General features: G+C 50.9%; 2 protein-coding genes across 2 annotated transcripts; both read right to left on the bottom strand.

Annotated features, from left to right (window-relative positions):
• Nucleotides 1-1,158: 1,158 nt before the first annotated feature.
• Nucleotides 1,159-5,166, bottom strand: HOXD12 (homeobox D12). Its single transcript, XM_045855726.1, has 2 exons — nt 3,296-5,166; nt 1,159-3,149 (listed from the first exon to the last, which is right to left on the bottom strand). The coding sequence occupies exons 1-2, from the start codon at nt 3,867-3,869 to the stop codon at nt 2,911-2,913; spliced, it is 813 nt and encodes a 270-aa protein (XP_045711682.1). The 5' UTR covers nt 3,870-5,166; the 3' UTR covers nt 1,159-2,910.
• A 2,364-nt stretch (nt 5,167-7,530) lies between these two features.
• HOXD13 (homeobox D13) lies at nt 7,531-10,899 on the bottom strand. The gene is made up of 2 exons (XM_045854585.1): nt 9,992-10,899; nt 7,531-9,245 (listed from the first exon to the last, which is right to left on the bottom strand). The coding sequence occupies exons 1-2, from the start codon at nt 10,764-10,766 to the stop codon at nt 8,995-8,997; spliced, it is 1,026 nt and encodes a 341-aa protein (XP_045710541.1). The 5' UTR covers nt 10,767-10,899; the 3' UTR covers nt 7,531-8,994.
• Between the last annotated feature and the right edge of the window lie 3,430 nt (nt 10,900-14,329).

Raw genomic sequence — 14,329 nt, forward strand, 5'->3', positions numbered from 1 at the left:
CCAAATCCCTGCCGGGATTTCGGCTAGGAAGGGAGAGAGGACACCGCTGCCTTTGTATTTGTGCGGATCAGAAAAGGGATAGATTTGAAAAACATTGCCAAAGCCATAAGAGATGGACAGGATTTTACACTTAGAATAATTTCAATCTCTTTGGGGAGTGGTCTCCACGAATATCTCTTCCCATCCTACATCCCAGGCTAAAGAGAAAGAACACGGTGATTTAATTGTATACAAATGAAAGACATGGCCTTGGTGTGTTGTCTCCGGTCCTGGATTTAAGTCTGGGTTTCCTAGACCGTTACCCAGCCCTCCCAACCTGAGGTCTGAGTTTGGCTTCAGCCTTTGTTTGGATGTTTTGAGACCCAGCTCTGGGTACCACGGTACCACCACCTCCCTGAGCCCCACAAGACCAGAAACATTTCTAAAGATAAGGCCTCCACAGCTTCTTGGTTTCTTTTTCCTCTGTTGTATTTTTTAAAAGGAGCTGTTTAAAAAATATTTTTAAAGTACACATCAAGTTCGCTTGAGGGAAGAGGATTTGGAGCCATTGAATACTCAGTATTAGAGATTTAGCAGTTTTGTGAATTGTCCCACTTACTAAAAGCTAGCGATTCTCTACTTTCCATCTCTGAGCCAGCTGGAGCTGGGGTCTGCAAGAGGACATTGAGCTTAGCAGGTCCTAGCTTCCCCAGCCCGAGCTAGAGTCTCTGAGGGCCCAGGGGTGCAGAGGCCACATTTCTCAAGAGAGTTTGCTGGGCTGCAGGCAGGGGTGTCAGTTTGGAGGTTTTCAACAGGACATAGCCCTTTCCAGAGAAGCCCATGGCACAGAGAGATGTTTGTATGAAAATCTGAGGAACCTCATATCTTGGCAGCACCCCCCCCCCACAACAAGCTTTCAAGTTTGAGAGTTTAGGCAAAATATAGAAGCCCCTGACTGCCATAAGCTGAGGCTTTGCTTAGTGTGTGAAACACACTGAAATCTGTCCGTGAATCCTCCTCTTCGGATATTTTTGTTCGGACACATTTTGTTCATAGGCTTTTATACACCATTTCCTGACTGACTTGGAAGACATTTTCTCATTTAATGGACAGTCAAGTCAGTACCTACAGTGAAACTACAATCAGAAAAGAAAAAAATTAATTTCATGGCCTGAAAAACATTAGCAGGGAATCCGAAACATTTTTGAAAAATCAACATCAGTCCCTTGACAGCTTCGCTGGGACCTGGATATTTATTTCCACTCAAAACATTTCTATGTGTCTGATATATACAAGCTATTGTTTTTGACACAATCAAAATAAAACAAAACATGCACAACAACTATTAGGTAGCAGAGAAAATGCAATTAGTCTAAACATCAACTAAGGTCAGTTGGGCTGAGGCTCAGGAAGTCCTTGTGAGGTACCCACTTTAGATCCAGGGCCTGGTCCTCCACTGAAAATAAATCATTGGACTTTGGGAAGGAATCTTGTACCCTTTGGCTGTTGTTCATATTGCTAGGAGTTGGGGGCGCTACTTCTCAGGAGATGGAAAAGAAGCAAGGATAGTAGGAATTTGAGGGGGGGAGGGACTTGGGTTCACTGAAGTTAAGGCAGGATACCCCAGCACACCTAGGACAACTCCATCTGGCATCCTGGAACCCCAATCTCCACAAAGCAAGCCTAGCAGGGCCCACCACCTTGCATGCTCCGCAAGGGCAGGCCAGAAATGGCCTCAAAAAGGGTACAGTGGTTGAGCCCCTGGTGGAGTTGGCAGGTGATGGAGAAGAAGAGGGGAACTTCCGCTCCTCTCTACTTGGTCAAGAGCAGCTAAGAGGGGCTGAGGATCTGAGGGGCTTCCTTTCTTGCCCACGCACTGCCTGGTGGAGATTTCACTTCTCCCTGCGGTGGCTCATTACTAGAATTCAAGAAAGAAAGACATGTTGACACCTTTACCCACCTTGACAGGAAAGCCATATTTACAGTCAGAATATAGGGCCCCCCTTGCTCACTCCCTTCTCCTGCCCCTTGACATTTTCCTCTTTTCTACTGCAGCCCAGCCTGAAAGCAGACTAGCAGCTTCTCATCAGAGCTCAGCTCTGGAGTCCAGTTACCCAGCACAGGGCTCTGGCTGAGGCATGTGGGAAGAGGTGAGAGAAGTAGGGGTTTTACCAGTCTTGGCTGGGAAGTGCAGTTTGCCATGGAACCCCAGCCTCCCTTGCCCATTCCTGGGAAGGAAGCATCCAGTCCATTTCGCCCAGCTGGAGGAGCCAGTCCACCTTGAACTCTGAGTTGTCTCCGAGTTTGTATGGCCACACTCCCTCCCCTTTCCTCCCAAGATCAGAAGGTCTAGGGTGGCTTTTGTCCTCTCAAACCAGCCAGGGCAGACAGAGGGTGGTGGTGATGGCACACTTTCCTTTCTCCAGCATCATGATTCTGGCTTTGCCATAAGGGGCGTTGGCTGCAAAGAGACACGATTGTGCCCACAGCCCTTTTCCACTTCACCCTGGAGCCCTTTCTAAATTCAGTTCCACTCTGAGTTCTAGTTAGGTGTCTGCTAAATGCAGAAAGAATGGGGAGAAGGAAAAAGGGAGACTAGGCAAAAGCGGAAATCTTAGTAAAAGGGAACTGGAGTGAGACCAGGTGTAAACGCTTTAGCCAAAAGCAAAGACAGGTGACCCCACGACCCCAGTGGAGAACCCTCCACGCCAAGGTTGTGCTGCAACTTCCACAGCCCCTTCCGGAAAAAGGGAAACCTAAAGGCATTACTGGCCAGGTCTCCAAATCTCCTACTGGCTTTTGGGGCCGCAGTCAGAGCAGGAGGGTACCTAGGATCAGCTGAGGAGTAGAAGGGAAAGCCCCAGTCCCAGATCTTCCTCTACGCCAGACTTGGGCTCAAAGAAGCAGAACCGGCCTCGGCCAGGCCAGGGATCAGTATAGCGCCAGCGCCTGCTCGCGCAGCACCACGCGCTTCTTCTTCATACGACGGTTCTGGAACCAGATTTTGACCTGCTGGTCGCTGAGGTTCAGCCTGTTGGACAATTCCTTGCGTTTCTGCCGGTTGATGAATTCGTTGAGGAGGAATTCATTCTCCAGCTCCGCAATCTGCTGCTTCGTGTAGGGTTTCCGCTTCTTGCGGGCCCTCCCGGGGGCCGCCCCCCACGGCAGGCCTGCAACACAGCCCCAACCCAAGTCAGCCCAGCCCGCTCCCTGTTGCCTGCCCACCCCCGGAGGCTCCCTCCCCCTACACACTGTACCCTGCATCCCACCTCCCATTCCGGCCCTGACTGGCCCGGGGAGCATGGCCACCGTTTACCGTCGGGCAGCGAAGGTCGCAGGCAAGAAGCGACGCCCGCTGCCTGCACTGTCATGTTCAAGTTGAGCGGGCCCTTGGCGTCGTCCTTGAAGCCGGCGGCGCAGGGGGTCCCCTCAAGCAGGGCCGCAGAGCCTGGCGCGGCACGGCCCACACCCGCGTAGTCGTACTTGGTCGATTTGAGACCAGCGGCCGCGGGGACCAGGCTAGACTCGGGGGCAAAGGGCGGCCGCGAACGGCCACGCTCCTCAGGCCCGGCGGCCACGTCGGGCGTATAAAACTTGGCCTGCTCTTCGGGTCTGTCCTTGGCGCCCAAGGGCTGCAGGCCAAGAGGCCCGGAGCCAGCCAGGTAGGGTTGCGAGAAGCTGCCGAAGGCGGTGGCACCGGCAGGCTGCGCTGGGGCGCAGGAGGCGGGCGTGGTGGCCCAGGGCAGCGCGCCGCGAGGGTATGAGATGGGGGGAAGTGCGGCCAACTGGCCTCCATTCGGCCGCAGGTTGGAGAAGTAGAAGGAGTCAGGCGACTGTAGATTCAGAAGCGAGCCCACATAGCCCGCTCTGTAGAGACTGCGCTCACACATCTCCAACAAAGGGCTTCGGCTGTGCTCGCAGCAGTATTTAGTTACAACCGGGAATAAGAGGACAGGCTCAGACGATTGGACGAAACTTTGCCTGCAGGTTCTTCAAAGCCGGTCATTTCAGCACCGCCTACATCCCCCCGACCCGTTTTCCCCCCCTTCAGGGTATTATGATAACACCCGCAATATTCGAGGGCGAAGGACAAGCCTGCCAGGCAGAGCCAAGGCACGTTGAGCTGAAGGTGAAACCTCTGCAAGTTTCCAGGCCCAGTGTCAGGAGCTGGGGACAACAGCCATAGGGTGCCTTTGCCCAAGTGTCCCTTGGGACACTTCTTGGTCTTGATTAGCCTTGCACTCCCGTTTTTCGCTGCTTACCTGGGCCAGGCTTGCTTCTACTAGCTTTAAGTTGCAGCTGAGGCCTTTCCAGTACGGAGTGAGTCTCAGTTTGTCCAAAGATCCCGTGGTCTGGTGGGGCCACCAGCTCTGTCCCTAGACCTGAGCAATGGTACTCTTAACCCATCCTTCCCAGTCCCATCTCTGTGGAGAGAGGTCTTCACAGGATATCTCACAGCGAAGACCCACGAACTGCCTGAGCCCTTGGTCCCAGGCTGCAGGCACAGTCCCAGAGGTTTACTGATTGAGAAGTGCATCACAAACTCTCCAGAGTTTGGTGCCTAGGAAGGAAGCTTCACACCACTCCTGGGTGCTTCTTCATGGCCAAGCCTTGTGCTCCTGGAGAGGCCTGGACCGGGCAGCTGGATTGGCCAAATGCTACATTCCTTTTATAGCCAGGAGTCACCTTGGCGACTACATCCTGCAAACCAGAAGTCCAAGGTGTTCATCCACTCTGTGGCAGGCAGAACAGGCCGAGCTTCTCCCCTCTCCCCCCACCCCCAACCTGGTGTGGAAGGAGAGAAGAGTCAGAGCCACCGGTCAGGAACAGCGGGGCACACCGAGGAAGAGGGCTGGCAGCATTCCTCCCTCATCGCCTCCGGGGCCGCGGGAGGCTGGCGGGTTCCGGGGTCTGGAGAACACGGAGGTGGGCGGGGCAGCGCTCTGTTGCCGGGAGCATTGTGGCAACCCCCACAGCAAGCCCTGGGTGTAGTCTAGCCAGAGGGCCAGGGGTCCTCCTGCGGTGCCTCGGGTCCCAAGACCCCCAGCGACCCGGTGGCTGGAGCCCGCCCCAGCCCGCAGCCTGCCTCGCGGTGCCCGAGCCAAGCTGGAATTGGTTAGACCGCCAGCTCCGGCACTGAGACCACACAGGCGCCGCCGGAGGGCAAAGCTGACCACCGCGCTGCGACTTTATTGTGTGAGTTATGGCGACCAATTGGGCGGCTCTGGGGAACGCAATCGGCCTCTTCCTCCCGCTCTAGGGCGGGGGTAGGGGGTGGGGTGGGCAAGTCCAGGGCTCTTCAAGACTCTGTCAGTTTCCTTAGGAACTCAGACGGAGACGCACGCCACTCCCCGTCCTTTCATGATGGGGAGGGGGTGGTAGACGCAAGCTGCTACCCCAGTTCCTAGGGACTTAGGAGACCTGGGCTCTCACTTTGGGAAACTCGCTTTGTTTTTAAGGAGCTACAGCTTCCCCAGGTCCGTACGCTCCAGCTCCATTGGTCTCTGCCGCCTCCCTCCCCTCCTGCCGTTTCAGTATATAGAGATTCTCCCGTATTCCCAAGTCTACTCCGGACCCTTAGGCAGTCGCACAGCTGCGGTTGGCCCCTGGGGACTAAAGATAGGAAGGGACTAAGTGAGAAACAGAAAAAGACTAGAACAAATTAGACTCCCTTCATTTCTCCCTGGCTCAGAATGGTGCCCAGTCACCACCTCATCTCTTGAGTTTATGATTTCCGAGGTCCAGCAGGCAAAGTTGTATGCGTGGAGCTGGGAGCTGGGGGCAGGGAACAAGAGAGGCAAGTGGTGGTGTGTGGGGCGAGGGTGGGGGGGGGCGGCGTGGAGGCTGGAGCCTCGGCGGGTAAACTGGAGAATGGGAAAGGAAACTTCGCCGCGGAGCTAAACCGCGAGCTCTGCCAATGCCGCCAACTGCCCAGGAGATGGCGAGCGAGCTCCACGCCTGACGTGGAGCAGCTACACGGTCAAGATCAACAGTGAAGGGCGACGCAGCCGGCCTGGGGTCTTCAGCCCCTGCGGTCACGGCCCGCTGCCAGGCGCGGCCGAGCGTCTCGGAAAGCCGGAGATCTGGCGACAAGACTGGCCGGGACTTCGAGGCCAGAGGGACTCGGCAGGGTGCCAGACGGGGGGTGGGGGGAAGCACGGAAGCGTCGCAGCCCCCCCCCCTTTGTCTGGCGGCGTGTCCCGGCTCCAAAGCCTCCTTCGCCTCTTGAATCACGAGCAAACACGCGAGCCTTGATTCTCCACCAGCGGCGCTCGAAACCTATCGGGTTTCGGAGGCGCTGTCCTTACGGGCTCTCAGTCTCCACGTGAAGGAAGAGGAGCTCCACTGGGAGCTGCTCCTCTGCCCGAAGCTCCCAGTGCATCGCGGCTTCCCGCGGGCCTCCTTTGCAACGCCTAGCCCACCGACCCGTTCCTCTCCTCCCCCCCTCGGAATATAAAAGGAATTCATATAAATAACAAAGTTCATCTGTTACTGATTTAGCCTTCAATTCAAATTCCACCGGGAGAGTGTTTGAGCGCAGTTTTAATCTTCAACCAACTTCCCATTTCTCTTAGGCAGAGGGAAACTGACAGGGAAACTACAGTTGAAAGAAAAACCTCGAGGCGATTCCCTCCATTCACTTACAGGAAACCTGGCAAATGGACCCGAGAAATGGGCCTCGGAGTTTGGAAGTTACAAAAAGGAAGGGGGGGGGGGCGACGGCGATGGGAAAACAAGGGAAAACAGGCCTATTTCGGTTGAAAGCACATCTTGTGAGAAAAACAGCAAATTTAGTAATTCTTCACAAAGTGGAAGGTCGGGACAGTATGGCCCCATTTTCTCCAGAGATTGAATCATGGTCACCTCTCTCTCTCTCTCTCTCTCTCTCTCTCTCTCTCCTCTCGTTTCTCCCCTCTGTGCGAATGTCTCTGTCTCTCGCTCATTATTAACACGGAGTTGACTGCCCCGCAATCAGTTGCAAGATATGAGAGAAATCAAGCAGGCCAGAGAAAACGAAAGTAGCTTCGAACCTGTGATCTCTCTTTCTCTGGCAGATACTAAAGGACCCCTCCCGCCAGAAGAGTTTACATATTGTGTGAGGTTTTAAACATTTGTATTAAGCTCACATATCAAAAAGTTAGCAACCACTAAATTAATTGATTGTGCCTAGGTGCTAACAACGAAGAGGCAACCTATTCCTAAACAGCCATTTCCCTGAGAGGCAAAACGAAAGTTCGTAGTGCCTAAAAATTGCGTCTAGAGGTTTAGGCTGTATAATTATGGTTTCAGCCTGCAACTGCTTTGTGCAGGGTGCCGGGAGAAGGCGATAAGGCATAAGTTGAAATGTTTCCTTTTTAATTGCCAAATATGGATATGTCTAATTTTAAGACCTTTCTAGAGTAGATATTTATTACAGCCTTTCTAGGAAGAAAACCTCCAAATGAGCACGTTTTTCTGTACCTGGGCACATACATATAGATTTTATAAATGAAATTGTTTGAATAAATTGGTAATATTGAAAGAGAAGTAAAATTTTATTGGAGATGTTTTTGAGGTGGTCTGGTAAAAATATCATTTTAGACACCACAAGTTATATCCTCATTTAGGGACATTACTATTTATGTTAAAGCCTTGGAAAAGTGGGGAGGAGTGGCAGAAATGGAGAGCCTAGAGGTTTCAGAGACCAGAAATAGTGTTGAGTTTTCTTTATATATAGGGAACAGCATAATGTTTCAGATAACAAGATTTTACAATAAATAAGAACAGTTTCTAGAGTCAACACAAGCTTGGGAGAGAAAACAAATGTATAGAGACTCAGAGGAAATAAAAGAGTTCTGTTTATTTGCATCTCCCTAGGAGTAAAAAGTGATTTTTAAATGCCTGAAGCACTGCTCACATATCCCAGCTCACAGACATTTCATCTACAAAAATAATCTCTCAGTTGTATAAATATGCAGCACTTTAAAAGTAGTTATCACTTTCAGAAACATTTTTTTTCTTCTTGGACCTTAGAGCTCCACAATTTTTGCATTTGTTAGGTGTTTTACAGCTTCAAGAAAGGCCCAATTCATTTGTTCTGACAGTCAAGTTCTTCACTGGGTTCTGGATAAAAGTTCCCACCCGTGTGGCCATGTGGCCATGGGTGGGAACTTTTTTAGGGGATGGAAGATATGGCCTCAATTTTAGTTCCACAGACTGGAGGCCAAGGAGAGGGGGTGGATTTATACCATTCACAATTGCAACCATTTAAGTATTTGCATCTAGAGCTGGGGTAATGAAGGCATCCATGAGGACACATTATTTTCAAATTAAAGATTGTAAAAGCACAAATCTACAAGGTATGTTAAACATATACAACAGCAAGTGAAAGACTCGAAGTCAGAAAGATTGTCTTCATTTCAATACCAGTACAAACCCTATTTAATAAGGTAGCTGCTTTTAAAGCCATAACAGTACCTCTAGCCTCCTGTTTTTAGCATTTCCAGTGACTCTTGAGTACTGCCTGCCCAGAGCTGTTTTCACTTGCCTCGGGGCAACTGCTGAGAGCTAATGATTCAATTACCTAATCACAGGATATGAATGACTGCAAATCGCTCTGTCTTAATGGATTATGAAGATAATCAGTGCTGGAAACAGGCATATAAAGTAACTAAAAAAATAAAACCCTAAAATGAAAATGAATGACATTTCTGAAATTCATGGGACAGGGGTATTCAAAAATACTTCAAGTCCTTTATACTGGCCTGGAGGGAGAAACAGAACACGGAAAACATCATAAAAATAAACCTAGAAAAGAAAAAAAATCAATAATAAACAAGTAAACAGAACTACAAAGTCAGGTGGGGTAGCAAAAAGTTTTAGAGCCAGATAAGGGGAAGAGAGAAAAACAATTCACAAAGTTTGCCATTACTGGCTGGGGGATGGGGAGAATTAAATACATATTCAAGTCTTTCCAAAGGTCTTTTGGAGACAACGGAAAGCATTTCAACAGCTCTGTGGCCAAGCTGGTCCACATCAAGAGACAGTATCTTTGAGCTTGGAGACAATTTTCTTATCTTTCACTCTTCGGTTCTGAAACCAAATGGTCACTTGTCTTTCAGATAGGTTTGTGGCGGCCGAGATCCGCCGCCTCTTGTCCTTGTTAATGAACTTGTTAATGGCATATTCGTTCTCCAGTTCTTTGAGCTGCAGTTTGGTGTAGGGCACCCTCTTCTTCCTCCCCCGACGGTAGACACACATGTCTGGCTGATTTAGAGCCACATCCCCTGGTATAAAAAACAGAATGGAAAAAATTAGACCAGAATATCCAGAGCACCCAGCTAGGGACTGTGTATGTATGTCTGGAGGGGCTACAGGGACTAAAGAAAACCAGGCTATTTACTAATTGTGTTATTATTATTTATACAGATATTATTTATGTTATTAAAGAAGGAGTATTTACACTTCAAAGTGAAGGCCTATTTGATGGATCATCATGGTTTCTCAAACCAGCATCTTAACAAGTCTGCAATTTTATGGCGTGGTTATTGAGAATGCTCATAAGGACAGTTTCTGCAACTACTGGTGGTATACATACAAACCATACACAGACTTTTCTAAAAGTACAGGCTGTTTGTTCAAGCTTTGATTTCTTGTATTCCTGTGTTTGAAATTTGTGAGCTTTAGTGGTTACTCTGGGGCATTCATGTCCTTGAAAAGTAGGGCCCAATTCTGTGACACCTCTTTGGGGAGGAGACCAAGGCCTGACTGAGCAAAGGGCATGCAAAGACCTTCAACTTTAGGAGAAAAACAGGATTGTGCCCGTACACAAGAAAAAAAGTGGTGAGGGAGGCAGTTTAAATCAAAGGAGGAATTTGCAGATTTCATTCTAACTGGAGGAACTGTTCCACAACCCTGGTTGGGCAAAGGAGGACTGGCGCCTACTCCCAAGTAGGGACATACACTGCAAGTCCTTTCTTTTCCTGCTTCCCTTTCCCGCTGTGCTGCCCGCTTTTCCTCCCAAAGTCCTTACCTGGAAAGGATGATTTCCAAAAGTGGGAGCCCTGTGGCTGGTCCTTGGCGCAGTACACCTGGCTGTTCCACCCGTTGGCCAGCGTCCAGGACTGGTAGCCCTCCATTGAGATGTACGCCTCGTGCCGAGGCTCCCCGGAGCCGAAGGTAGACACCATGTCGATATAGCCAGGCACGTGCTGGTAGGGGCTCGTGTAGCCCTGGTAGAAGGACACCTCTTTGGCTCGAGCGGGTACCTCATTTGCTGGTACACTGCTGCTTGCCAAGCCCGACACGTCCATGTACTTCTCCACCGGGAAGCCTCCCAGGGAGGAGTGCGGCGACGACTTGAGAGCATTTTGCTGTAAGCCCACACCGTGCGACATGCGGCAGCTATAGTAGCCGTTACCGAAGTGGTAGCCGTAGCCCAGAGCTGGGGCGCCCGGGGGCGCTGTAGCGGCCGTGCCCGGGGCAGGGCACTCTTTGGCGGAGGGAGCCTCCGGGCGCGCTGCGACCACAGCCGAAGATGACGACGATGAGGCGGAGCCCGCGCGCTCAGATGTCCCAGGGTATGCGAAACCCGAGGCGGCCGCTGCCGCCGCAGCTGCCGCCGCCGCCGCCGCCGCCGCACGCCCAGAGTGTGTCCCAGCGAACACTGGCGCCGAGAGGAAGCCGCGACACTGGCCGGGCGCTGCCGCAGCCACAGATGAGGAGGAGGAAGAGGAGGCCGGAGCCGCCCCGGCGGCCCCACCGTCCGTCCGCAGCCCGTCCATGTCCCAGCTCCCGGCGCGGCTCATGGCCCGGCCTGGCCGGGACCTGGCCCTGGCCCTGGCCCCGCGCAGGACACCATGGCGCAGCGCGCCTCCTCCCTCCTCTCCTTTCTCTCTGGTTCTCGCGCTCCCGCCCTCTTCCTCCCTCTCTCTCTCTCTCTCTCTCGCTCTCTCCCTCTCTCTCTCTCTCCCTCTCCCTCTTGCTCTCTCTCTTTCCCTCAGTAAGCCTCCCGCCTCCCGTCGGCCCGCCCGCCCTCCAACAGGTTAGCTCATCGTGGGACGTTTATAAAAACGAAGTTCAGGTTGGGAGGGGGCCTGGGCCAGTCGGGGGGCCGCCTCCCTCCCGGAGGGCTCCTGCTCCGGGCTGTACCATTGGCTGCACGGGGCCACGTGGGGGTGGGGGCGCGGGAGAGCCTGGCTCCCGGCCGGGGCCCCACTGGACCCACCCACCCTGGCCCCCACCCCTCCCCAGACCCTTGCGCAGCCCACCTTCCCTTCCCGCCCTCCCGGGGATCCTAGCGTTTGTGCCGCCGCCACCCCCACGAGCTGATTGCGCGACCAACCATCCTAGGCCCTGTTTGCGACTGAGGCGGGAGCTGAGGCCTGTGCCTTTACTCCGCCGAGGCTATTTTGCCACCTCTCCTCGGCTCCCTGAGCTGCACAACTAAATGAAGGCGAACGACAGAGATGGTCAGAATGTGAAAACAGACCAATTTATTATCCTGTTGCTTAATCGCTCGGATTAGCTAGCCTAGATCCCAAACCTGAGGGAGCTAATTTTCCCAACTTTGCTACGGGGGCAAAGGTATATCATGCATGTTATCCCAAGAGATTCTCCGAATTAAGAACAATTGCAGCAGACCCTGCTTATACACATACTGTCCGCCGGGAAAATGCTCACAAAGCGCCCTTGGGGCTAGGCTCAGAGACTTAACAAATAAGTCAAGCAGACGAAAAGACTCGGTGCGGGAACCTGACGATCTGTACCAGCGGGAAAAGTCCGATGCCTGATCTACACTATGCGCCCCTACAGTCGGGCCAGCCGGGAGCCGTCTCCCAAGCTGGGCTTCCCAGGCCTGGTACAGCATCCCCAAACGCAGAAGGGCTCAACTGAGGGATCCAGTCGAAAGCCACTCAGCCGCCGGAGCAAAAGTTATGCGCCTCGCCTGCAGCCGACAAGTCTCTTGCATTTTGGAGCCGCCACCCACCCCCTGTCCGTCACTCACACCAATTAATTGAAAACTTCACTTTCCCAAGGACCTTTGTTTCGCTTTCTTTTCCAAGCTGCCTACTACAGAGACCCGAGAGAGGCAAATTAAGAGGGGCGGGATTCCCCCCACCAAGCAAAGTTGGGGCTGGTGATAGCAGCCCAGAGCAACGAGGTCTGAACTGGAGGGGTTAGAGTGGGCTGCGGACAGCATGGCAAGGATGTCGAGGATCACAGCCCTGGCCCCTCTTCATTCCTTTGTGCCATTATATTCCTCAGCCACTGAACCCCAGTCCACCATCCACCATCTCATCCACTAACAGGGAGCTGGTGTGAGTCCTGTGGTAAATCTAGGGTTACACTTTAGGAATGACATTCAATTAAGTGAGGTTTCTGGAATGGGTGTAGGAGCCCTCAGAAAGAGCCCATTTGAATCTGTAGTATCAACTCCCCAGGCCAGATCCTCTCCAAGAAAATCACTCCCCTGAGTGATTGGTGAGGCCAGCTTGTCACCTTAACCTTGCTGTTCCTGGGCCCAAGATAGAATCTGGATAGGGCAGAATAAAAGAGCCTGGGCCTTTTACTGGGGCAGAGTAAAAGAGCCCTTCTGGGCCTGGCCTGGCATTGCAGGGTGGGCTGCTGGTGTTGGGAGTGTTGACACGCAAAACCCAGTAACCATAAAAGGCTCAAATAAAGGGGAAAGTTATGAGAGGGGTGCTGGAAAGGAAAAGCGGGAGAATGTGACCTTTTTGAAGTCCTAGACATGTTCATGATCAATTTGAGACAGGAGGACCCTAAACCTTTGCAGAAAATCATAGGGTATAGGAATTTGCTAATAAAAACAATTTTGGCTACTTGAGAGAAAGCAAAAGTTAGCAATGGAAGCTGCATTGGCATTAAACGACAATGACAATGACAACGACAACAAAATGCTAGCCAGTGCTAGATGACAGAGTTACTGACTTTTTGGAAGAGTATTACTGGATTTTATTTACGCAACACTTTGGTACCAAACCAATCATGGGATGCTACCCTGAAATGCTTTTGCTTTTCCCTTATCTCCTCTGTTTTCTCAGAGGGGGAAACATAGAGACACTTTGAAATTTTTTTCTGTGACCTCAAAAAACAAATTTGTTGAAATATTTCTAGGACATAATTGGAACCAATGAAATTTCAGTCTCTTAAAACTAAATATCCCTGTGACCTTGTGCCCTGGGACATCTGAATGATTTTCTATCTGATAAATACCCTTTAAAAACCCGATTATATGCTAAAAATGAAGAAAGTCAAATTGAGATAGGAAGGAAGAACTTGTCAAGTTTTGCTGTTTTTAGAAAGCCCTTCATTTTTGGTTTTATTATCTATGCAGCAAAGTAAGTTCTGCAGGACTAGAAGGAAAGTCTGAATTAATGCTCTGGTCAAAAGACACTTCTCAATGGTGGTTTTTCCTCCAATTGCCCTATGGGACTCTTAGAAGACTTGGGGTTTCTCTGCCTAAGTTTGTGACTGTTCAGAGACCAGGGAGACTTTGAACAATAAGGAATATTGCCTCTTGCTATAACCTGCTAGGGTACCTGCTTCCAGTGTAGCCCTAATTCCTGAGAGGGGGAATTCCCTGTAGGAAAAAGGCTCTGACAGGACCCTATGAGAACCCCTAAACCCAGCACCCCAGGTCAGCCGCTGCTATTGGATTATGGGGCTGTGGTTGAGTACCAGGCTAAGTCAGGGCTGCTCTTTTTATGAACCAATAAGACACATAGTTTACAAGCGGGGGTGGTAGTTAGGAAAGAATTTTGAGGCTGAATTTGCAGAAACATTTCATTTAGTTTGGACACCCTGTGTCTGAGCTGATTTCAGGTTTAAACCTAATAAGAATAATTTTCTTAAACTAGCCAGTAGCACAGACTATGTATGTGTGTGGGTATATTAGGTTTGGGCTTTAACAACAAAAATAGTCTTTGTTAAATGAAAATCTTTTACAGCCATTAATGTCTCCAACCACTGATGTGGTATTCAGTGAAACCAGTTTTGCCACCTTCCCTGATTTTGGTGAGAAACTCAGTATAGCCCTTCATTGTTCAAAGTTCCACTCTGACAGGGATAGAGTCAGATCAGCTCTGCCCTCTTCTTCCATAACTCACTCCTTTTCTTCCTTTCTCTCCACAAGCACCCTTTTGGGCAGCCAGTCATGTTCTGAAAGTCACATTCTCCTTTCCTCCTTGTAGATGGTCCTTCAAATTATGTTCTTTTCATGGGGTGGGCAATGGGTAGATGCAGGCTTTGATTTAGATGTATTGAAGAACATAAGTTCCTCTGCTTGCCAGGAAAGCAGTGACCTCAATTAACCACATAATGGGTGACCATTAGAGCCAGAACAACAATT

The sequence above is a fragment of the Phyllostomus hastatus genome, unplaced genomic scaffold (genome assembly GCF_019186645.2).
Source record: "Phyllostomus hastatus isolate PE091 unplaced genomic scaffold, TTU_PhHast_1.1 phas_contig_1, whole genome shotgun sequence".
Lineage (NCBI taxonomy): Eukaryota > Metazoa > Chordata > Mammalia > Chiroptera > Phyllostomidae > Phyllostomus > Phyllostomus hastatus.